This window comes from Vanellus vanellus, assembly GCF_965231255.1.
Source record: "Vanellus vanellus genome assembly, chromosome: 12".
Taxonomy (NCBI): Eukaryota; Metazoa; Chordata; class Aves; order Charadriiformes; family Charadriidae; genus Vanellus; species Vanellus vanellus.
In genome coordinates, this window is record NC_138917.1 from 1,875,016 (window position 1) to 1,899,395 (window position 24,380).

The window sequence follows — 24,380 nt, forward strand, 5'->3', positions numbered from 1 at the left end:
CGAAAATTCAGAGATCAAACTGCCTCGGCAGTAAATCCCGGAGGCCACTCTATGGCACCGGGAACGCGCCAAAGGGGGAAAAAATCTGTTCCCAAAAGGTGGTCACTGCTACATTACGTTTTTACTTTAAGTACACTTAATAAATAGCGTTAAATAATGCACTTAGGCTCATTTTTATTTTCTTTTTATTACAGAAACTTGAAGCTAATTTTGATACAGGTAAAAAATGGAATTCAGTTTAGAAAACCGGGACAATCCTCTGAGAAGCAACGCTGAAACTACAGTTGTAGAGAAAACTGAGGAATGACACTTGCAAAAATATACATAGATGCACGGGAAATTCAAAGGTGAACACATGAAAATAGAAATTCTTTAAAAGAGAACAGTAAAACAGCCATCAACAGAGAAATCGTTCTCTTCCTAAAATTGTAATCTTATTTTGCAGGAGTAGTCCTTCCTCTTGGTCCACCAAGGCTAATCTTCCGACAAAGAAGAACCGCGTCAACAACACAGAGAACAAGCAACACAAGACCAAACACCTATGAAAATAACGATAATGTTAGCTTCCCCGCAGAATCTCTTTTACTGCAGTGACCCATCTACCATTTCTCAAAGCAGCAGTAAATGCATCTTCCTAACTTGCTCCTGGCCTTCTAAATATATGTGTGATGTGAGACAGCCGATTAATTAAATAACATGCACATTTAAATCCCATCAGCCTTTCAGACAGCAGTCTATGCCCTGGCTTTGTTTGATGTTTGTGTGAAGCCTTGGAGCTGATGTGTTCTCCTTGAAATCTAAGCTAATGCTGCATTATGCCAGACAATGCTTTTATCCTAAATGACAACCCTTCTGTCTCCTTGTTAAGGACTGCCTAATTAATGGGATTGGCCCGGAGAAAAGTCAACATTTGTAGAAACAAGCCTATCAGGGAAAAAAAATAGCACTCCTCTCCTCTGAAGCTCTGAACGGGAAACATATTCCAAAATGAAGAAAATGTATGTAAGTATTTAAAAAATATACAACTTCAGTCAGGCAACTGGAAAAATGTGTTTGCCAAATGGCCACTGAGGGGATTTGCTCAGCTCCTGCCCCTCAGCCCGATCCCACATGCACGTAATTTTTTTGATGCGTGTTTTAAAATGGAATGATCTGATCAGTGGGAGCAATGTTTGGGCAAGCTCTTTCGGGAGCGCAGAGTTCCAGGCAGTTTGTGCCCCAGGAGCTCGGGCCTCACAGCAATTCTCTTTCTCCCCCCCACTGAAGATGTCATATGTTCTGCCCAAACTTGTTTTTCCAAGCTACCCGCTTAGCCTCCTGCATCTAACCTAACTTTAATTTCTGTTAACTTCACAGCTGAGAATATAAATTACACTCTACCATAGCCAGTCACTATCAGAAAGTCTCCTTTTAGCTCAGGATGTCACTGCCAGCAAAGACGTCAGCTTTCCACCTCCTCGTCGCTTAACCTGATCTTGAAAAACTCATGTGGCAAGTTCTGGGTTTCTTTTGGTTGCTTGTCACATTTTAGCTTGTCTTGTATTTCAGGAGACTTAAAACACTTTCAAAACTGAGGTTTTTTTCCCCCCCTTGCTGTTCATTAATGTTAATTAGTTTTCATATGAATTAAAAATACCAGTTGCTTAAACTGTTAAACTGGTTTGATCTTAAGTACACAAAAATCTTACAATCACAGTATGAAAGAACCTCTTCAACTACCATAATTTCTCAGTTTGTCTCAGAAAAAATAACATACGCATTAGGAGGGAGGTACCAGCATGTCCGTTATAGTTTCAACTCTTTTTAGCAGGATTGCAGGCATTTCTTCTGAAATAGTGTAACCAAACTGGATAGTCCTAGAAGAGCTACGGATTCTCCCACCTAGAATTTCAAGCTCTGGAAGCAAATGCAGGTTACTCAAATTAATTAAACTCTAGGAGTTTTCAGTGTTAGCACGAAGATGCTGGGAGGGCTGGAGCACCTCTGCTGGGAGGACAGGCTGAGGGAGTTGGGGGCATTCAGCCCGGAGAAGAGAAGGCTCCGGGGAGACCTCAGAGCCCCTTCCAGTCCCTGAAGGGGCTCCAGGAGAGCTGGGGAGGGACTCTGGATCAGGGAAGGGAGCCATGGGACAAGGGGGAATGGTTTTAAACTGGAAGAGGGGAGATTAAGACTAGATATTAGGAAGAAATTTTTCCCTGTGAGGGCGATGAGCCCCTGGTGCAGGTTGCCCCGAGAAGCTGTGGCTGCCCCATCCCTGGGGGTGCTCAAGGCCAGGTTGGACGGGGCTGGGAGCAACCTGGGCTGGTGGGAGGTGTCCCTGCCCAGGGCAGGGGGGTGGCACTGGATGGTCTTCAAGGTCCCTTCCAACCCAAACCATTCTGTGATTTGACTTCTCTGTAGTAATCCCTAAGCCTAGTAATATCTTTCAATTATTTGTCATTTGAGGATTATTTTTTTTTTTTAGTGAGATAAAAGTGAATACATATTCACTTTTGTTTGCAACTTCTGTGTACGTTCTTCCACGATGGAGTTATTTTCATGGTCTTACCACAATGTAAGTACACCACGAGGCTCACGTCATGTCTACCGTAAGAACTGAAATTGGTTCACCACCTTCCTACTTACTCCTCCGGCCAGTGTCCCGTTGTTGGTCTTGACTATTACCGCAAACAGGCACACGACGAGGAGGAACAACGCCGCCACCACCGAGTTGAAAACATCCTGGAAGAGGCCGCGGAAGCAGAGTGTTTATTCTGAAATACGCGCCCGACGAAGAACGTGAATAGCTCCCAATGTTGTATGAATCGCTAAAAAGCTGCTGCTTTGCTATCACAGTAGAAATACAGTAATATCTATGCGAGGTCGATAGTGACACCCAGCGGTGCCACGTTAAAAAGAGCGTCTGTGATACAACTTCCTCATTTACAGTTAAATTTATGCAACTTGGCCACTAAAGCAGCAAAGAAATTTAAAAAAAAAAAGGGAGGTGGGAGGAGAACTCGTTAACATCTTGGTGCAAGCGCACGTTTAATTGATGTTAAAGACGAGAAGCGCAGTATTCCCAAGTTAAGCAGACGGAGGGGCCGTTAACGGACGTCACCGAGAAAGCGGTGCAAAAGAAGGTCTCCGTGAGGAAGAAACTGGCGCAAACGCGGCGTTTCCCGTTAACGGCCCCGACGGGAGAGGCCGCGGGGCGGCCGTACTCACCGCCAAGGGCCAGAACAGCCCGCTCAGCCGCTGGTCCAGCCGCAGCAGGTACAGCAGGAAGAAGAGGGCGGTGATGGCCGCCTCCATGACGGCCAGGGCGGTGTAGGCCCCGGGGGCGCGGGAAGCGGCGAAGCAGAGGAAGGCGACGCCCGCCACCAGCTGAGGGGACAAAGGGGTATGGGGGGTGTCAGCGGAGGGACCCGCGGGGGGGCCCCGTCCCGCCGCGCTCCCCTCAGGCCTACCCCGCGGGCCAGCTTCACGGCGCCCCGCGGCGAGCGCGGGAACCCGCTGTCCACCGCCACCATGGCTGCGCCGCGGGACGGGAGCCGGACCGGTGCCGGGGCTCCGCCGGCGGCGGAAGGGAGGGAGCAGCGGCCGGAAGCGGGCGGTGCCGGCGGTGTCCTGCGGCGGCGGGGATGGGCGATGTGGCGGCTGGGCGCGGCCTGGGCGCGGCCCGCCGCGCTGCGAGGGGCCCGGGGTCGGTGGGACCCCGGGAGCGGAGCGGCGGGGGCGGCCGGGGCGGCCTGGGCGGGCGGAGCGGCGGCGGGTTCCTCGGCGGGCGGCCTGGCACTGCGCTGCCGGCCCGGCCCCGGCGGCGCTGGCGGCTGTGAGTCGGCGGGGGGCGGCGGCGGTGGTGGTGCCGGGGGGAGGGAAGGGAGTGAGGGATGGAGGAAGGAGCCTTGCTCGGTTCTCGTTTAAATTCTGCCCCGGGGGCTCCACCGGGGTGAGGCGGCACCGAGCCCCACGGCCCCTCTGTCTGTGCAAACCTGCCGCGCCCTCATGGGCCGGGCCGGGCCAGGTACCCAAACGGCCTTTTTTAAGGTGTTTTGTTAAGGGTCTGGCGATCCTGGCGTTGCTTGGAGAAGCTTTGCGTCGGTGGTTTTGAGATGTAAAGCATCTAAATCGCTTGTCCTGGAGGTGTCCAAAACTCTCCATCCTTGCCCAGCTCTGGCTGGGCCTGGGGTCGGTGGGCGGCGCACCCGGACTGGCCTTTCCAAAATTCAGCTTTTTGCCCTATGGAAACTCGCTGAGGAGCAGTAAGGGCGACAGAAACCTGCTGAAGGAGCATAGGTACCATTGGGCTCTTGGTAGTGTCAAGGACAGTGGAGAATTTGAGCTAAAACTGTGTCAGTGTGTGCTAAAATGTGCCTGTCACGTGACCCAGTAATTAGCGAAAACCTGGAAGATTGGTAATTTGGCAAATACTAGTATTAAGCAATGGAGAACCAAAAAACTTAATGGAAGGGCTCACGTTAAGAGGCTCAGTATAACTGTAGGTTACAAAAACCTTCTTGGTTGTAACTCCTGTTCATTTCCATTCTAGATAAACATCTGATAAAAGAAGAGGATAGGAAGACAGTTGTAAGTATTTGCATTTTGTTCAGAAATCTGGGTAAAACGTGCAACCTCTTACTTTAGTACAATCTGAGCGTGTGTGTATTGGCGACCATCGGACGTGGCCGTTTTACTGAGCGGTGTCCAGGTGGTGGGTCTGTCACTGGGTCTTACTGGGTGCAAACCTACGCTTATCTGTGAATTCTGTTCTGTAAATTGCAATAAAGTCGTGAGGGATTTGTGCAAACGCATGGTACTGTGTAGGGACAGGTGTCACTCGGGTCAGTGTGTAGCATTGCAGTTGCCCTATACAACCCCGCCTGGGAGGTTTTTTTTTTTTGTATTTGGCATCTCATTCATTTAAGCTATAAATTATTTTAAGACAGCCGAAACAAAATTCTCTTATTTTATTTTAATTGTGCAACTTTCTGAAAAGAAAAATTTAATGCATCTGAAGGTTTAAGCTATCTATTTAATGGCTACTGAAATTGTTACTTCAGTTGGTGTTTATTTTAAGTTGGAAGTGAAGCTGAAGTCTGGGAGGTGAGCTGGGGGGGAGCAGTGGCCCAGCAGTGACCCTCTGCCACTCTTGGGACGGTGGGAAGGGGACGGGGTGTGGAAGCAGGGGCAGGCAGCTGGCTCTGCCGGGGCACCGGAGACCGAGGCTGCCCCTCGCCTGCGAAAGACACAAGTTGGTGCAGGTATGTCAGGGAGAGAAAGAGCAGTGCTCTGCAGGGAGGCGCAATGTCCAAACTTCATCCAAACCCAATGTCTTCCTATAAAATAATCTATTTACATAACAAGGAAATAGTGTGCTTGATATGGAAAGGGTTTATTTTTACATATGGTGTTTAATACTATGTGATAGCACGTTTTTTAAAGGTGATACTGTTTTTCATCAGATATGTATCGAGGGGAACATTGCAAGTGGAAAAACAACGTGTCTGGATTATTTTGCCCAAACTACCAGCATTGAGGTACTGGATGTACATTTCTTTGTCTTTATTTACATCATTAAGCAGTCGCTTGTCTCAACAGAATTGACAGTTAACTTAGAAGTGTTATCCTTTCTTAGGCTGATGAGGAAGGAGCAGCAGGTTGTGAGCCACTGCACTTATTGGGTCACCTCCCCCAACTACCTACAGTCAAACTGTAGAAGAGAACTTGAGGTCATAGGTAATATAGTACCGGATGCCAAAATATCAGTAAAACCTGTGGATTAGAGTTATAGCTCTGTAAAGTAAGAGCAACCCACACGGGCTGGGCATGTTCGGGCATGCTCATTTGCTGTTTCCTGTCACATTTTAGATGTATCTTCTAACAAGTAAAGGCAAAGAAGTGACGATGTAAAAATACTGATGTCATATAACTGAGATCCCAGTAAATGGAGGGCTTTTAAAAAAAAAAAATATCTGTTAGAATTATTTCTGGGGGTTTCTTAAGACTGTTGTGGTATTTGATTTCTTATCGCTTAGAACAAGATTAGGGGAAGGGCCGGCTTACTGTATTTTAAACAACATTGAGATCAAACCTCTGTGAGGAATTGCTTTTGTGTACATCAGATATTAATACTTTTCCTGACAGACCTGGGAGCACGTTTGGTAATAAGTCTTAGAATTCCTCATAGAAATGCTGGGCTGCCAGATGTTACTTGGTGATTCAACAGGAATGATCCTTATGGAATAAATAATTACTAACCCAAAGGATAGCAGACTTTAATTTGCATATAGTGCAACAGTTTTTAACAAAGCTAGTTAACTTCTCAGGCTTAATCAGATTCTCTTAGGCCTGGCTCTACAGTATCCTTGGAGTTTTAGACCCTGTTTGAACCAGATAAGTCTCTTGTTATTTACCTATTCGGGTTAGAAGCTTTTCTGATTAATTTCGTAGAACTTATGTATACATTTTTTTTGTTAGATCACAAAAATAAAATGAAAAGTAATGTGATAACATTCTGATCCTCTCTTCCTTTGCTGACAAGTGTGACTCTGAGAAATTAATTTGTGAGGGAATGAGCAGTTCAGTGACATGCAATTGGTACTTGGCTAAGCCATAGCGTACTGATTTTGACTCAAAAAAGGGAAATTATATCGAGGCTCGCTAGGTAATCAATCCAGTGTTTTATTTTGGTGGTTTAAAAATGCTATAAAGATGTTGTATAGTGATATTTCCCTATTTTTTAGCAGTGTTCATTATTACCGTTTGTATTGCAGGATTCAGTGCTGTTTTTTGAAGAGGGAGAAGCTTTCCAATATGAGTCCTGAATACTCTGACTTACTGAATGAGTGCTCATCAAAAATAGTTGTAGACTTGTAGGGTCAAATTACGCATTTAGAATCTAAAACCTGTTTAATGCTGAGTAATTCTTTTTCCCAAGGTTTTGACAGAACCGGTGACTAAGTGGAGGAATGTTCGTGGTCATAATATCCTGGTAAGTGGCAGAAATTAATTTTGCAATTAGAATTACTGTTCTTTTAGAAAGACGTGCATGAGGACTTCTTGCCGATCAGCAAAACTGTTACGAAAGGTGTGGTCATGATCTCATGCAGTAAAAAATAAAGCTCTGTGGTGCCAAAGATCTTTTAATATGATTAAGACACGCATGTAAAAGAAACATTGCGTATAAAATGTGGTTTTGGCAAGGACTGGGTATGAGCTAAAGAAACTCACAGAAAGGTAAGCCCTGAGTGTGACAGTTGTTTCTAAATCTACTTATGCCTATTTCAAAGCAGGGAAGAATGTCTTTGCTATTAAATTACCTCAGAAAGCGAGAGGTGGATCTGATCGGTTAGTATTGTTTGATGGCTGAAGGTAAGGAAAAGGAAAGTTCAGTCTTGTGAGGTGTGGAGAGTTGTCTGTTGTCCTTTGGGTAGTCGTCGCTTCCTGGAACCATTCCCCATAAGGATGTCCCTTTGTCACAGCTGTGCTCGGAGACAGCAGTCGGGGCTCTGGCTGCATCTGCAGATACGCTTTTGCTGGGATGGTGGAAGTGGTTTCTGACATCAGTCTTCCCTGCTCGTATGATCACCTCCATTGCAAAAATCTCATTGCTGGCTGAGATGGGTATCTATGCTCAAGCTCATGTGGAATTTGCTGTCAACACAGCAGTGTGGATGCACTCCAAACCACATGTGCCCAAACGTGTATTTGATGCAATTACTGCTAGCATAGGTCATCTGGAAAAGTAAATTCTCCCAACTAGGAGTCGCTGATGCTTTACTTTCTTATTATTAGTAAAGGGATAGGGCATGCTTGGCTCTGTCGCACATCATCGCAGCAATCTGTGCACTTCAGAATGCTTTTGTATTCTGATCTTGGGCAAGGAGAAAAGAAAGAGGTCAGATCTATGCTGCTGACTTAAAGCTTGTCACCTCAGCAAATAGACACTGGATGGGGTCTTATTTTGAGGCAGATCTTTTCTCTGCTTTACAGGTTAGACTGTTGCTTGTAAGTGTGTGTGTGTGGAATTGCAGCAATCAGAGGGAGTGGAAGGTCTGAGAACTGCTTGGAGGATCCTTTGGGAAAAACAATTGTCTGTGTTAAAAGGCACCTTTTCTGGGGCTTGGACCATGCTTACTGGAACCATGTTTGCATTCCTGGAGGGACTGAGTATACCGAGAGTCTGTCAGTGCACAAAAATAAGAGTAGCAGATATGTTTTTTTTTAATTACTAAACATATTTGAACTGTCTCATGAGCAATGCCTGGTCCTGACTGTTCCACGTGCAGAGTAACTAATTCCTGTTGACTTCAGTGAACATTCCAAGTGTCCCAGTTAGTGTCTCTAAGGACCAGGACTGTAATTCTTCCATCTGCCTTGCAGAGAGCCAACGATCACTTAATTTTTGTCAAACCTGGTGTTAGCTGGTTTAGTGCACTCCTTTTAGCAATTCTGTTGTAATGCAAAAGCTTATGAAATACACGACTTCTCTTTTTTTTGCTGTTTGGCCAAACCAAAATGTCTCTCTGTCTCGCTTCCATCTCTAACCCCAGGGCTTAATGTACCAGGATGCATCAAGATGGGGGATAACATTACAGACTTACATACAGCTTACAATGTTGGAGCAGCATACCAGACCAATGGTAAATAAACATACTTTTCTTTTGATTTTAAAAAAAGAGTTAGATGTGGTTATGAGTAATACATATTTTTAACCTTGTATCCAAAAGTTAAGATGCTGTCTGCCTTCTTCCTTTGGTCCTGAAGTGAGTATGAATTTTTATGGTGCAAAGACATTGTTGATATGCTCAACACCTGCTCCAGGGGCAAAACATCTCCCTCCTACCTGCTCAGAACTTTTACTTTCCCAAACTAATGCTGCTTTTTTTGCACCACCCTTATGTGCTAGAATTGCACAGGTCTCTTCATCATCGCTTGTCAGTGACTTGTCTGTAATTGGTCTCTATATAAATTTAGCTATTTCAAATCTTTGGCAAACATTAGGCAATTTTGAAGATAGTGTTAGTATTCGTTTTGCTGCTTCATGCTGTCTAGGACAAATTTGTCCTTTGCTTCTTGTGTTTATCCAAAATACTTCCACTAAAATTTTCTATTGCTTTTTTCAGATGGCTTGCATCCCTTTTTCTTGTAATTTTTCTGTATCAATTCACACGCTCTACTTTTTTTATCAAGATCTGTTCATTTCTCTTTCCTTCAAACACGTTTTATTACATTCTGCTCTAAGTCTTCCATTCCCTGATTACAAGGTCCGTTCTTATGTGGCACACTTATATCTTAATGATTGTTCTTAGATTATGTTTTCTGAGTTTGTGTCAGGGCAAACTTTCAGAAGTACCACGTGTAATAGTGATACTGCATGTGTAATCAATCATTAGCTTTTTGGAAGAGGTGTTTTTTTCAAGATAATAGAATTCTCATTCTGTTGCAGAAGACATTCATTCAAAAATTCCTGAGGATCGCCCTGCATTGTAATCTGTGCTTTGCTGTCGTTTGCCATTTGAGCCTTGCTGGAGCTATTGTTGCTTCCGTGGTCATTGACGTGCGGAATACTTGGTTGGAAGGAGTTCTGCCAGGGTTGCCTTCCTCCGCAGGGGCCTCAGAGAGCCTCGGAGAATCCCTCCTCTCCAAAATGAAGTGCTGTTGGAACACGTGCATGACTGGATAAGGCAGCAGTACTTTGTCAGTTGTAGTTACTTCTTGGAAAAGTTCTGTTTTCTTACAGTTTTTCTGAGGTTAGGCCTGTGCTGTTGGCCCAGTAACACACCTGAAGGTGGCAGCAATTCAGGTAGCAATTGTTGCTGTTGCTCTTCAAATCCTGAGTGGAGTGCTGCTTTTTTGTCCCCATAGTTCACTTCAGCTGCTCAGTTTAACACTTCTGCAATTACCTTTGAAACTTGCGTATGAATAAAAGATTAGCTATGTAGGTGTTTAATAATGCAGTGACCATAATTAAGATTAAGAATACTTGTTTTTTGTGGTTCCCACCCTCCCAATATTTTTTTTATTGCAAGATCTGGAAGAGCTGAAAATGTTATGTATTTCATAATGTAAAGGACGTGATGTTCAATATAAGCTTGGAAAGAAACAAACATGCTGAAAAATGTAAACAGGTCAGTGACTGTCAAGTTTTATTTTGTAGATTTCCCCCATACGAATGATGGAGCGATCGATTCACAGCGCAAAATACATTTTTGTAGAAAATTTGTATCGAAGGTATGGTGTATGGTTTTCTACTTTACTCTCTTGGCTTAGATTAAAAAAATAAATATAATCGCCTGATAATTTCTCTGGTAATTTGCAGCTAAGTGGTCTGTGGAATCTGTCAGTTCTTTGTTGGTGTGGCAGTGTGTTTTGTACAGGACGTGGTGCCCACTGGTAGAATAAAACCTGTGGGACATGGGCCAGATGAGAGTCTTTCTCAGAAGTGCTCTCCTGTATTTAGAGCATCTTATTATTTAGAACACCATTTATTGAAGTTATCTGCTCTCCAGCTGAATACAAAAGTCTTGCTTAAGTCAAAGCAAACGCATACTGAACAGATCAAAACCCATGAGGATGTCAAGAATAACGCTGTAGGAGGGAGAGAGCTAGGTAGCATTATCCAACCTAGAGCCCAGGATTGGTATTTCTTCCAAGCAGGAACTCGAGTGACAAGCATTCCAGTCCTCACGTGCTATTGCTTGGAATCAGGGGTCATAGGATCAAAAATAGCCTGAAAACCTCGGCAGGCTAGTGAGTAAGGAAAGAGCAAGACCTGTTTGTCTCTAAATGTCACTTTCTGAATCGGGTTCCTACCCCAAGGTGTCCTTGGGCCAGAGGTAGAAGCAATCGGGCTGAACCTGGGTTATTATGTTCTGAGGGATAAGATTGTGGCCTGAGATAGAAAAAGCATTTATTACCAGGCCGGTGTATAACTCATCCATCCCGTGCTCACTAAAGTAGTGCAGTAATCAGCACTGACTTTTTGTTTTGTTCAGAATGCCGACTTTCTATTGCCAAGTGTATGTGACAGATTGTTGTTTTAATGGATTTTTCAGTGGTCTTCAGGGACAAAACCAGTTTCTTGCCCCTGTCTGCAAGGAGAGCGGCTGCATGCCACCAGATGGCATCCATGCTACATAAGCGCCTACTCTGATAGTGGGACTGCTTTGAAAGTTGAGAGACACGCAGCAAGATGTGAGGCAAACAGAAACAGACGTTATTTATCCCAGTCTGTATGCAGTGGAAATGTACTGGAATGCCTTCCTCGTTTTTAATTACTGACTTTTTTTTTTTTTCCATTTTTGACAAGGTCCTTTTGTCCCAAAGACTGAGAACTTTGTTGCTGTGAGGCTAGGTCTGCTTGTGTCAACTCTATATATTAATTTTGTAATATTTTTAAGGGCATTAAGATGTTTCATGGCTTCAGCACTGTTTAATGCTGGCCAGAAGGCACTTGCGTTGTTTTGTTACAGCAAGCTAGAAGCCAGCTGATGCTATCAATAGGAAACCAAAATACGATATAAGGGTGTGTAAAAGGATTGTAAATTAAAACAAGGAAAAATTTGGGCTACATGAAAGTAGCCATTTTGAGTCACATGAAAAAAATCACTAAATCTGCCCTCCCTCATCCTTTCTCCAGTGGTGGCCAGAAGTACTTGAAAAGAGTGTAAGAACAGGGTCAGCGTTTATGATAATTTCTGAGTCTATCCAGTAACCTACAATTTAGGGACTTCCTTATTCTGCAGTGTATTTAGTGACAGACAGGGAATTTCTTTTCCATGAACGTATGCAGTTTCCTCCTAAGCTCGTGTAAACCTTTAGTTTCCAGAACGTCCTGTGGTGAGCAGCTCTGTAGCTTTACTCCATGTTGTTTGCTCGCTGCCCTATCCTTATGTGTCGTAGTTCTTTAAAGGTCATCTAGACTCATCTCAAAAACTGCGTTACTTACAGGAATCTCCTGTCTCTGTAGGGGAGTGACTAATTCTTGTGTAGGTTAGTTGACATGCAAAAACCATGCAGATAACACAGGAGAGGTTGCCCATTGTAGAAATTGAATTATGCCTGTCTGATGGAAGGTCTGGAAAACAAAACTGACCTGACATATCTTTAAATTTTCCTGAAAATATTATCAAAAAACCCCTCAGGCTCAAGCTGTTCCAAGAGGTGCCTTTAGCAAAGGGATTGTTAAATGGCTGTATGGAAGGCATTTTCCCATTAAAAGTACGTAAAAATGAAATAGAACTTTTTTATTCAAGATAAAACTCAGACTGAATGGGGCAAGCTTGCTGCAAAAAGCAGAGGTTATTTTCTGCTTTCTTTTCTGTAAGAGAAGGTATCGTTTAGGGTCCCAGTCTAAAAGATGGAGGAAAATCCCTTGTTATCTCCAGTCTACACAAACTCTTCTCCTTTAGGAGAATAATTAGTTTAAGCAAGGGATGAGGAGCTGTGGAATATCAGGAACACCAGGTCTTCTTTGGTCCCATGTCACTCAGCCTTTGTGTTTTGGCTTTGCAGGCTTTTTCCCAGAGAGAGAAATAGAATAAGATTTATGACGATGATGGAAGGTTTATATTGTGAGCAATTGCTGTGAGCTTCTCCGGCATGCACAGCTATGCAGTGAGCGTCCCAGTTGTTACCGCGATTGCACAGCTGAGTTCAGCACTGAAAGACACACTCGCGTTAGGTGTAAAACTGTAGAAGAATTTTAGATGTGTGCACGTAAGTATGCGGGGTACGTTACAGGGTAAGCACTAGCAATTCCCATTTGAATTCAGAGTAGGTTACGCTATAAAGCTTGTTCCATTTGCGCTTAACTTCACTTGGTAGGAGTCAAATGTCAGCAAACTTTGGAGATGAAAACACCCTTTAGTGCCTTTTACAGCACATCTACTGGTTGATACGTTAGAAGAACAGCAGTGAGTTATGTCATCCCATTTCTTGGGTGTTTTGTGAGGCAAGATATTCAGCTGGATGGCAGATAAAGAAGGGAGGTGGTATGAATACTGTTTTCACTTTCTTGCCTACTTAAGTGGAAATGTCTTTCTGGATTATCTTCGTTCAGTTTTGCCAGTGATCAAAGCGTTTTGCCAGGAGAATGGTTGAGAAATCTGTGGAATCGTTTTCTTCAGCACTATTTAAAATGTTGCAGCTGGTCTTAATGATTCAGCTGGAGAGGACAGGAGTCTCTTAACCCCATCTCTTTTTTATATTGGTATTGCAGAGGCATTTAGGAAAGAGTGTGCAGTATGTGTTACTGTCGCCAGTTTTGAAGACAGAATAATGTAGAACTAGTAATATTTGACTGCTTAGGAATATAGTAATAAGTGAAAATTCCGATACTAGTAAAAACAAAATACGTGATTCTTATATATCATCTGTAGACTCCCTTTTACATGAGTTCTTTGATATTTTGTTATTCTTACTGAGATAACTTTGGGACAGTTGTCTCCAATATTGTCTATAATCTCTGAATACAGAGTTCAAATTGAGCATGTTGAATATTTCAGTACTCTTTCCATAAATATTTTTTACAGTAGTAGTAAATTTTATTTACATGCTGTCATTGTTTTTTCCACCGCTTCTGTACTATGGCTTCTGTAATGAATTGTCAGTGCTGATTAGTAAATCAAGCCTTTCTGGTGACATGCACTGCAGTATATATTTGAAATGATCCTTAAGCAATAAATACCATTGACACTAATTTGTTGTTATTGTATAAATGTCAATGTGGTAATGTTTTTCTTCTTAGTCACTAAGTAATTATTTCTTAACTGTATTGGGGAAAATAATTAATGTTTGTAACTTAATAATAGAAACTTTGTGTTAGTACTTTTTTAAAAAAAAGATAATTTGGTCTTTCTGTTGTATAAACAGTGCTTTATGAAGACTTGAACTTGGGTGGGCATATTATTAGTCTTGTTTTCATTTCACATGTGCTGAAGTAAATTGGGAGTAATTCTAGTCAAGTGAAAAAAAATATGAGTTTAGAATTGATCTGTGCACGCTGTTCAGTGAGTGATGACTTTTATGTTTATTCAGTGGAAAAATGCCAGAGGTGGATTATGTTGTCCTAAGTGAATGGTTTGACTGGATCCAGAACAACACTGATGTTTCGGTTGATTTGATAGGTAAAATTTTGATGGGATCTGGAGGGGTATGTTTGTGTGGGGGTTTCCTTACGGGGAGAAAAAATAATGCTTGTTTCTTGGGTCATAAATAGTCACACTATTTAATATGATAGTGGTTGCAATGTGTAACATCAGACAGCATGAATTCACACCTGGTTTGTGGATTGATTAACCGTAACGCCCAAGGGGAGGTTCAGTGGTGGTACCCGAGTCAGGATTCTTTCCTTCTACACTTTGTGAAGTAAGTTTCTGCTTTGCTTTTAAAGCTTATCCTTGAACTTAACTGTTACAATTTTTGTTATGGCAGTTTATCTGCAGACTTCTCCTGAAGTTTGCTATGAGAGATTAAAGAGAAGATGCAGAGAAGAGGAAAAGATCATTCCTCTGGTAAGGACTTCCTTCAATATATGTGGTTACAATGAGCTTTAAAAACGTGATGATTCCAATTCAACTACTAAAATCAGATCCTGAGTCTGTTGCCAAAATGTGGTGCAGCTGTTTCCATTGCAAACTAAAACTTCAGTATTTAATTTTGATTTATTTTATAAAAGTCATCTATCATGCACACTGACTTTCCCAAGTGTTATGTTTTGGTAATCAGTGTACTATAGCTGACTATTTAGGTGAAGTATTAATTAGCTGTTAATCTTCTTCAAGATGTAAAAAGGCAATTGCTTTTGTATCATTAAATGGCATAAAGGCACCCAGTTGAAGCACAAATACCTGTGCATGCAGGTGCTGAAGATTTATGTGGGCACTTTCTGTTGTCTGCTGTTACCAGGATGTTTGTGCATGGAAAGTGTCTCTGCTTGTGTCTGAGAACAAGCAACTATTTGAAAATTGTTAGCATGGGAATCTGCTTAAAAATAAACCGTCGTAATTGACTGATCACTTTCTGTGTCACAGTTTACAGAATGGCCCTTCATTAAATAAATTTTCTCCTAAAGAAAGCCTAACTAGAAATAAATGCAGTTACAGAAGATATACTGTATGCTACAAAGGTGTACACTCTATAGTGTTATATATATAGTATATACCCAGATAGCGTTGGGTAGTTCGGTAGGAGCAATTGTCAGTTGAAGATATGTGCAAAGAGCTATATATTGGGCCATGTGAAATTTTGCCTTGGAGAATAAATCCTCGCTATAATGGTTTTGGAGAGACATTGTGTTACTTCGCAGCTCTACTGAAGGGTGGGGGCAGCAATTATGAATGAAAAATGGTAAGTGGGCTCCATGAAAAAAACCCTTCATAGTTGTTGATAGGCAGAAGTGCGTTTAGAGGAAATTGAGTCACAGTTAGGAGAAAGTGAACTGCGAATTTTGGGAAAAATGCTGACGCAGAAAGTGCCTTCAATATGTATTCTTTGCAGTCTTGCCCTTTTTGTCCTTACTTCTCTTTGTTGTATTTTTCTCTGCAAAATCTTGAGCCACATTATACCTGTGGGAGAGAAACATGGTTCTTGATCTTAAAAGGAGCTGAGAGTCCTGTGCTCCCGTAAGCTGTGTCTTTGAGGTTCTTCGTGGAGTAAAACTTTATACTGGGAGTTACTTTTTCCCAGAAACCTTCTGATGCTTTTTATTTTTGTTAGTGGAAATGCTCAGTGCTGGCTTTTATATGTAGTTCCTAACTACTTATCAAGTATATAAAAATTGCAATGTGTGTTTCATCCCTGGGCATATGTTTTATTTGAACACCTGTTTTCTAGGAATATTTAGAAGCTATTCATCAGCTCTACGAAGAATGGCTCGTTAAACATACACTGTTTAAAGTTTCCTGCCCAGTGCTTGTGAGTATTATTTTAGTTATAATCAATTAAGCATATGGAGGATTGTATTCTTCAAATATGAGGAGTGTTATTTAGTGGGAAAAGTAAATAAATCTGGTTTTCTGATATGCTTTGGAGAAGGAAAACCTCAGAAAAATGTTTACAGCTATCCATAGCGTATCGCATAAGAGGCTAGTCTTCCATCAGTTTGGTGGAATTTGAGGGTCTGTTCACTGTGATTGCAGGATCAGACATTGAGCTTTTCACTGAATGCCAAATTCTGAACAGAAAGCTGATTGGACAGATCTCTAGGAGTATGTCAGTTTGGCTTCGGTGCTAGTCCTGTTTTGCTCAAAAGCAACCGTGTTTTATGGTGTCAATTATTTCTAATGTTCATGTTCTTTTTTTCAAGGTTATTGGAGCTGACCACGACATGCAGAAAATGATAGAAAAATATGAAGAAAACCGGGACCAAATACTAAATCCGTATAACATGCAACACCATTTATAGAAGTCTGCAGTTGCTGTATTTTAAAAAACATGTTTATGAAGTCTGATTTGGCGGCAATTTTGAGTATTTTTAATATTTCTACATAGAATGTTTTTTTTTTGCTTTTGAGTTATGCTTTGTAGAATGTTGTGCTATGAAACGTTCAGATACAAGTCATAAACAGAATATAAGCCAATTCCCTTTCATGTTTTTAGGTTCTCCATCAGCTTTACCGTGTCAGCTCTATTCAGCTAAAATACGGGTATTTCTCCCATTTCCCACTTCACTGCTGCCTCCTATAAGTAATGCAATTTTCTTCCTTTTTTCCCCCCAAAGACAACCCTGTTATTCTAATTTGAAAGAAATAGTTCCATACAAGAGGTGGGATGTCCTTTTTTATTATTAGAGGCAACAAATGAAGTGCATCAAGTTAAAGTAGCTTCATTAAATAGGTCTTATCAGGTTGAAATAGGGGGTCTTACTCTAACCCTACCTACACTGGTGCAGTTTCATTGAATTCAGTGTCTCCTGCTTTACATGAAATCACGATATAGCTGTAGTTCTGAAGATAACTATGCACTAGTATAGTCCCATTGGAATTCAGCGGCAAAAAGAGAGGAACAGTTTCCGTAAGTGATGGCAGAATAGCTCCGAGGCTATTTTTTAAGCTAGGTTTTTAAAAGGACTTATTCCTCTAGTGTTCATGAAATCACCAGCCCTGCTGTGGCTGAGTTGAGGACTGGTGAAAATACAGGGTACACAGAACTGTATTTGTTGTTCCTTTCAAATGGTTGTAAAAAACCCTAGAATTAATTGTTTTAACTACTTTTGATTCTTCAATTGTACTTTTTTTTTTTTATAAAGAAAAATATAGATGGTTCTTTGGGTTTATATTTTGATCAGTTTATTGTGACTTATAGGTACTTGGAGAGTAGAGAAAAATAGCGGGGGTTTTGTTCTTGCACTTCTTAGCTAACCTGTTGAGTTGCCCTTAATTTCTGATTTACCTCTGAGTGTTGTCCTCAAGATAATCCTTTTAATACAGCAGTTCTGACAGTTTTCACATTACTTTTTCTGTTTAATTTGAGGGGGATAATTCCTGAGGTACTTTATTTATATTTTTTTTTTTCTGTAATAGTTTTGGTTGGTTTAACTGGAGCAAACAAGGCTAACAGTGCTTTAAAACACACTTGTATTAATATAGTTGAGCATCTGTCACAGCTTTGTAGTGAATGCTGCTAAAAACGGCTGATGTCCAAGACTTGTTAGTACTCTGATCACTTAATACAGACATTTTTCTGTAACTTGTTGGAGGATATAATTTTTTCAGTTACTTGGCTTTTCCATGTTCCGCCTGATTTTGAACAATATCTGACGGTATTACTTTTGGAGATCACTTCACTGCTTTTCTTTTGTAGTTTTGTAGTAGCTGTTTTTGTGGTATGCTTAAAAATCATTGTACTGAAATGACCGTGCTGTTTTCCAGGTCAGGAAATGCAGTTTATTTCTTGTTATTTCCATCTGGTGGGATATTTTTTTTTCCCCAAATCATTACAACTGAATAATGATCAGGGTACTGAGAGAGCATTTCCTCATGAAGTACTAAATTAGTATGCTAGAGCTTGTGAACCCAGTATTGCCATTCTATTGTTCTGTTGTAAAGCTGTAGAATTCTAGCTTAAAAATAAGATTTTGCATGTTAAGTAATTGTCTTACTTATGGAAGCTTATTTGTAGGTGGATAGTAGTGATTTGAAGCCTTCCGTTAAACTTTCAAAATTTTTTCTTCTGTAAGAGACCAGACGAACTACTTCTTTGGAAATAGTTCTATACATTTGAAGTTCAGTCATCTGCAGTTTGTTCTTAATTATAATTTCATTGTGGGTTGTAGAAGCCAAGGATGTATATTTTGCACACAGTCCAGAAAATATCACTCAATTGTTTTGTACAGAGAATCTTACAGTACAAAGAATCTCACTGTTATCTTTCAGCTTTTGAAAGACTTTATGCTTTTTGGTCAGATTTCCCCTCCCCTATATTATATCAAAACAGTAGTTTGGATGGAGGTTACATATATTCATCATTATAATGGAATACAAAGAAATAATTTATATAAATTATTTATTAAAAGTTACAGATGTGATGTTTATTTTACGTTTTGCTATCTATTCATTTTCATGTATAGATTTTTCATATACAGGAAGGTTGGGTATTTAATGAAAACTGGGAACAAACCCAAACAGGTTGCTTGTTATGTGTCATAAATGTAAAATGTTTGCAGCCTGCTGTAGATGTGTAGATAAAAATACTGCAGTAATCATAAATAGCTGTTTTTAAGCCTTGAATTTATTTGCTTGTTTCTTGAGATCTGTCAGTTGATGAGGAGAGGGGAAAAAAGGGCAGTCAACATTACTCTCATACATCTTTTGTTTCCTTTATGCCTGTGTAAGAAGCAGTGATTGCGTAGCGAGTTGCAGAATGCCATAGAAAGTACTGTGTTTCTGCCCGCAGGCTGAACTTCGGCACCAGCAGCACTCGCAATAGAAACAAGCTGCCGCTTCTGTTGGCTTTTAAGGCTTGGCCCATAAGTTGGATGTAGCCTATACTTGTAGACTGGACCATACATAACTGTTCTTGCATACATTTTGGCTATTCTGCAATATATTGTAGGAATACACGAGATGAGTAAAACTTGTGGGGTTTAATTACTTCTTTCACAATGAGTTCCACCTGTAAACTGCAGAATGTGTGAAAAGGGATTACCTCCTCCTGTACTGCCTTTTCTTTACTACATACGTAGTCTGCACAAATGATGTCTTCTTCAGACTTTGCTATTTGCTTTGTCCTGGTCAAGGTGTCTTAGCAAACCAGTAACATCTGGGAGCAGCATATAAATTAATTTGAAGTAAGATAGAGACACTGGCAAAAACGAAATCATTTTACAGTTGCCTTCCCTTAGCCTGGCCTTTCTTGGAGCATGGGAAGTGTGTTCAGGAGATCTTCCTTGTGTACTTCACTCCAGTCCTTCCTGTTGTGTGTGGAGGTTTAAGTAAATATTGTGCATTTCTGAAGCACTATAAAGTCAGGTGAGAATTGATGGTGGTGGCTTTTTTCCACCCAAGTGTTTTAGGGGCTGACAGAAAGTTGCGAGCTTTTTTTGAAAAGTTTAGTTTCAGAACAAAAACTAGCAGTTGGTAGATTAATGCCTGCATAAGAGAAATGTAGTCTTCTGTATAGTTCAGATCAATTCTTTTAATTGCTCATTTGCCATTTTTTTAAGAGGCGAGTATGTAAGAATTATTTATGCTGTATCAGGATTGGGCACAATTTTGCTAAGTGTTGTGTGGACACGCACCTACAAGAGTGATCTCTGCCTGAACAGATACAGAGCTTCGCTAAGGAGAGTGACACAATAGAGGAGCTGTGTTACCTGTGTATTGCACGCTTACTACTTGGTTTTACTTACTTTTATGCCAGAAGGCTTTGAGTTGCCTCTGCTCCACCCTAGAGCCCTCTGCCTGGTACCAGGGATAGATTCCTCCCTTGCGTACACCGCAGTAAGTATGGAGCTGTTGGGACATCCACTGCAACTGTGCTGCTCTGCAGATGTCACTATATTCCATCCCAATCCTAATTTCAGTTTTTTCTTATTTAAGGCTGTGAAAAGCAGCCTTTGGGACTCAGTCGTCTGTCTCGCTTAGAGAGCTGTGCTGGTTCATTTCCAGTGGGTGGGACCTCTAGCTGTGGTGGTGTGTTACTGGTGGTTATTCTCCCAGTGTTTAGGTACAAGTGAAGTAAAAAATGATAAAGCAGTGTTTCAGAAATTGTCTTTTTGCAGTGAGACAGCTCTAAATGATGTTTATCTTCATCAGTGCTTTGCAAGCCCAAGCCAGTCCCTCTCAGGTATGCTTTGTGTCTCAGGGAATTGTTTTTAAGACAATTCTGAAGCAAATTGTAATTTTTAAAATTCATTTAGTGTTTGCATGCTTTCCAGTTGTGTGGTGTTTGGTTGGGTTTTTTTGTTTTAACACTGAAATTTGGTTTTCATTCTTGGCTTTAAAAACAACAGAGTTTGTTCTAAACCCAAGCTGTGCTTCTTGAGCACCTAAACTCCAGACAGGGCAAGGGCGTATGTGTGCTACAGATGTTAAGGGGGGAACGGACTGTTGCAGGAGCCCCAGCGGGGAGAGGGTGTGCGAGTGAGTATCACCTGGTGACCAGCTCTGCCGCCCGAGCTCCGTGTCTGTGCTCATCAAAGGAGAATTTCTCCAGTCCAAGGCTTGGGAGAGCTGAGCCGTTCAGAGCGGTTGTGCGTAGCATACCAATTTGGGAACAGAATTGGCCTTCTGTCTTTCTGACAGAAAGACAGCCAATCGCTCAGTAAATCCCCATTCAGTTCACAGACAATCAGGACCAGCTGTAGCACAATTAAAGTTGACGGCTCACCAGAGGGTAGGCACACATTTTACAAACACAAATCACCTTCCTTTAGAAAGGGGTCCAGGCAGCCCTCTTGCTGGCTAGCAGCGCTGCTTGAGTGGGTGCTCTTACTTAAGTTAATTAGCCGAAGAGAGGTGCAGTAGTTACAACCAATGGGGCAGGAGAGCACTGGCAGATGGGGTCAGAAGTCTTATGGTCCCTTTTGTCTGTCCCTCTTCTCAGGTCTTGACTGTATTTACAACCAGGATTTTAAATCCAGTTCTGCCTTACTCATGTGCAAGCAGCTGCACAAAGGACTGCTGCCTATTAAATATGACTTACCTTTTATTTCAGCTGTTTCTCAAACCATGTCTCTTCACAAGCATCTTGTGAAGCACTGTAAAGCAGTTGTCTCTTGAGACCCCAGAAATTTGCAAATACAAAAGTAGTTTCTAGCACAAGACCTCAATCCCCTACAATTTATACAGGAAGAGACGTTAAAGATGTTCTTGCAGCAGTAAGAAACTCAGAGAAAAATATCCAGAAGACTTTGAGTGCATAGTAGCTCTGCCTGCAAAGACGGAGCACTTACCAGTCCTGGCCCATCTGCTGTGAAGAGGAGATTCTTCCTCAATCCAGGTACTCAAACATTAACAAAAAGTAGATTGTCAGAACATGGCCATTTTATATTTAATAGTTTTTATGCAGTTTAACTGTTTGTTTGGTGGGCATTGTTCATCATTACGATCTCCACCAGCATTCCTGTGACTTGGTGAAGCTGTGGGGCAGTTAGCAAGGCAGGGCTATGCTTCTTCTCTTCCCAAAGACCCTCTGTATGTTTTGTTTTCCCCGTTTTCCCCATGCGAGGTTGTTCGTAAACTCCTGGACATGGATGATGCTGGTCCAAAACTCTGCTCGCTACGGGGCAAAGTGAAGATCTATGTCTCCTGTGTGCCAGGTACCATGAAGACAAACAATTGTGCCTAGGCCCATCACGGGATGTTTAGTAAAGACAGAAGAGCGTTTCACACAGTAGATGATAAGGAAACAAGTTTAATGAAGGCCAGCAGTATGGATTTAGGTGCCCAAGATGGTGTCTTTTCAAGTGGTAAGTCTTTAGTTTGTTGTTTAATACTTTTCCTTGTATGGCTACAGTAAAGATAAAAATGGGATATTAGGCATATGAATCCTGTATTACTAGTGGTCATCTGAATACTTGGGAGACATCTTAATTTGTGATGAGAAGGGGTTTTCACGGTTTTAAACTAAGAATTAATGAATAACTGACACAATGCAAGATTTAAAACACATCATTTTAATAACCCCCACAGGGGGAAAATATAGCTTATAAAACCCAAAATGGTTAGGAAGGCCAGCTGGGTACTTGAAAGAAGAGCAGGGAGGTTGTGGTGGGTCGACTCAGGCTGCAGGTAGGCACCGACACGGCTGCTCGCTCCCCCTTCCCCAGCAGGACAGGGGAGAAGAGCAAGAGCAAAATCAAGAGAGCTTTTAGGTTGAGATAGAGGTTTAATAAGGGAAGGAAAGAGGCAGGGAAGAAACCCCAAGTGATGCAATGACAGTGACTCATCACCACAAGCAGACCCAGCCAGTCTCTGAGCAATGGCCACCTTGGTAGAACCTCCCCCCTTCCTTCTGCTACCCCAGATTTATTGCCAAGTGTGATGTTACCTGGTACGGAATATCCCTTTGCCCAGTTCAGGCCAGCTGTGTCCTCTCCCAGTTACTCATTGAGGGGTAGTTAGAAAAAGAGAAAGCTGTGACACTGTGCAAGCACTGCTCAGCAATAGGCGAAACACTGGTGTATTATCAACAATTTTAGCCACGCAGCCCAAACACACCACCCCCGGGGCTGCTATTAAGAAAGTTCTCTCAGTCCTAGCCAGACCCAGTACGGAAGTATTAATTTGTGTGCATGTTTACAGTATCTGTTTCTCCACCCCCACCCAAAGCTGAGGGCAGTGCTGTCACTTGATGTTCGCTTGATCAAAGTTTTATTCCTCCTGCCCTGCTGGGATCAGGATGTGACAGGACTTCAACAAATACTTGTTCACAAAACGGATCTTTACATTTTAGCTTCTGAGGTTTTTCTAGTGTAATCCATGCACCCCTCTTGGAATTTTGGGGGGATGAAAGTCAATTATAAACAATTTATATTAAATTAATGTCAGCTAATATTTTAACTATACGTGAAACAACAAAAAATTCTCAGCATTGAAGTGCTACTGGAGAAGTTACTTGAAGCAGTATTAAAGTAAACTGTCCTTTTAGGTAACAAGTGTATAGAGAAGCATTGAAGACTGTGCTGGAATACAGTACCAGTGACTGTGTGCTTTTCTAAATGCCATTCAGTGTTGCGTATGACAGGTTCTCACCACTGGGACTCCACCTTGCAGCTGAGCTGAGCTAAGCTAACAATCCTGCTCCTTCTTCTCAGCACAAAGCTTGTCACACAGCGCTCCCACCTGTAGGACAGCCCTTAACCTGGCTCTGACGCTCACCGGGACCCTCCTCTGATCTGCCCCTAAAATGGCAGCGAACGGCAGTTTTGTCCCTTCATGGCAGCGCGATGCACTGGCTGACAGAAAAGTCCAGTGAACTCCAGAGCTGGTGCAGAGTCAAGTGGCAGAACAGGGGCAAGGGAAATGGCAGCACTAGCTGGATCTCCCTCTTCTGGTCGCAGTGAATGATTACAATGCTCACTGCTTCGCTTGAAACTTGTGGTGGTAGCCACAAAAAATTTTGGTAACAAGTGGAGACAGGTATAAAACCTGTAATACAGGTTATTGCCTCTATAAGATATAAACTGTTACTCCTAATACAAAAATAGAACTAAAAGTGTTCACAGGGCTGTTTCCTTCTTTAAACCTAAAGGAAGGTTATCAAACTTTCTAAACTTATTTTCAACTGAAAGCAAGAGCGAGATTAGTTCAGAGCAGAGCTTCATAGGAATGCAACGAGTTAACAGAAGTACACTCCAGTATAGCATTTGGATAAAGCTATCAAGTTGGGTCTTCCAGCTGAGAAACACTGACCTGTTTCTATTATTGTACAGCACGCTATACTCGAAGAATACTCCATGAATAGGTCTGTAGAGGAAAAAAAAAAAGGGAAAAAAGAGGAAAAAAGTAGAAGTATGCTTAACTGAATAAACCTGTCTGGCATTAAGTAGAGCCAGAAGGAATCTGGCTAATTAATTAAATGTATTTAAATTTATAGAAGTTTTCTGTGCTTTAGAAAGGTGATCACTCTGGTTTCAGTGCCAAAGGTTCCAGATGAGAAGCGGCCATTAAGAATTTTCTCAACTACTCCCCTTTTTCACTGTCCAAAAGCAGTGGTGTTTTTTCTTTTTTTCTTTTCAAACTGTTTTGACAAAGCTAATAATCTTGAAAAGGTGATCAAGGCCACAAGTGAGAGGAAAAAACCCAGGCAGATTACAAATAAAGCACCGGTGGAATCAAGTGTGATGGCATAACATTCCTTGGTCGGTTTTGTCAATAATGACATAAGGCTCCTGGATTTCATTTACTTTTGAATTATAGTTCTCCATCTTTACTTCACTGGATTCAGGAGAG

General features: G+C 41.8%; 2 protein-coding genes across 2 annotated transcripts; one reads left to right on the forward strand and one right to left on the reverse strand.

The window, feature by feature from the left end:
* Positions 1-174: 174 nt before the first annotated feature.
* CKLF (chemokine like factor) lies at positions 175-3,561 on the reverse strand. Its single transcript, XM_082489166.1, has 4 exons — positions 3,450-3,561; positions 3,208-3,366; positions 2,626-2,721; positions 175-539 (listed from the first exon to the last, which is right to left on the reverse strand). Exons 1-4 carry the CDS (start codon positions 3,510-3,512, stop codon positions 435-437), a joined length of 423 nt encoding a protein of 140 aa, XP_082345292.1. The 5' UTR covers positions 3,513-3,561; the 3' UTR covers positions 175-434.
* TK2 (thymidine kinase 2) lies at positions 2,261-18,674 on the forward strand. Its single transcript, XM_082489164.1, has 10 exons — positions 2,261-2,554; positions 4,532-4,569; positions 5,445-5,519; positions 6,920-6,973; positions 8,535-8,624; positions 10,142-10,215; positions 14,023-14,111; positions 14,419-14,498; positions 15,820-15,900; positions 16,292-18,674. The coding sequence occupies exons 1-10, from the start codon at positions 2,539-2,541 to the stop codon at positions 16,388-16,390; spliced, it is 696 nt and encodes a 231-aa protein (XP_082345290.1). The 5' UTR covers positions 2,261-2,538; the 3' UTR covers positions 16,391-18,674.
* Positions 18,675-24,380: the final 5,706 nt, after the last annotated feature.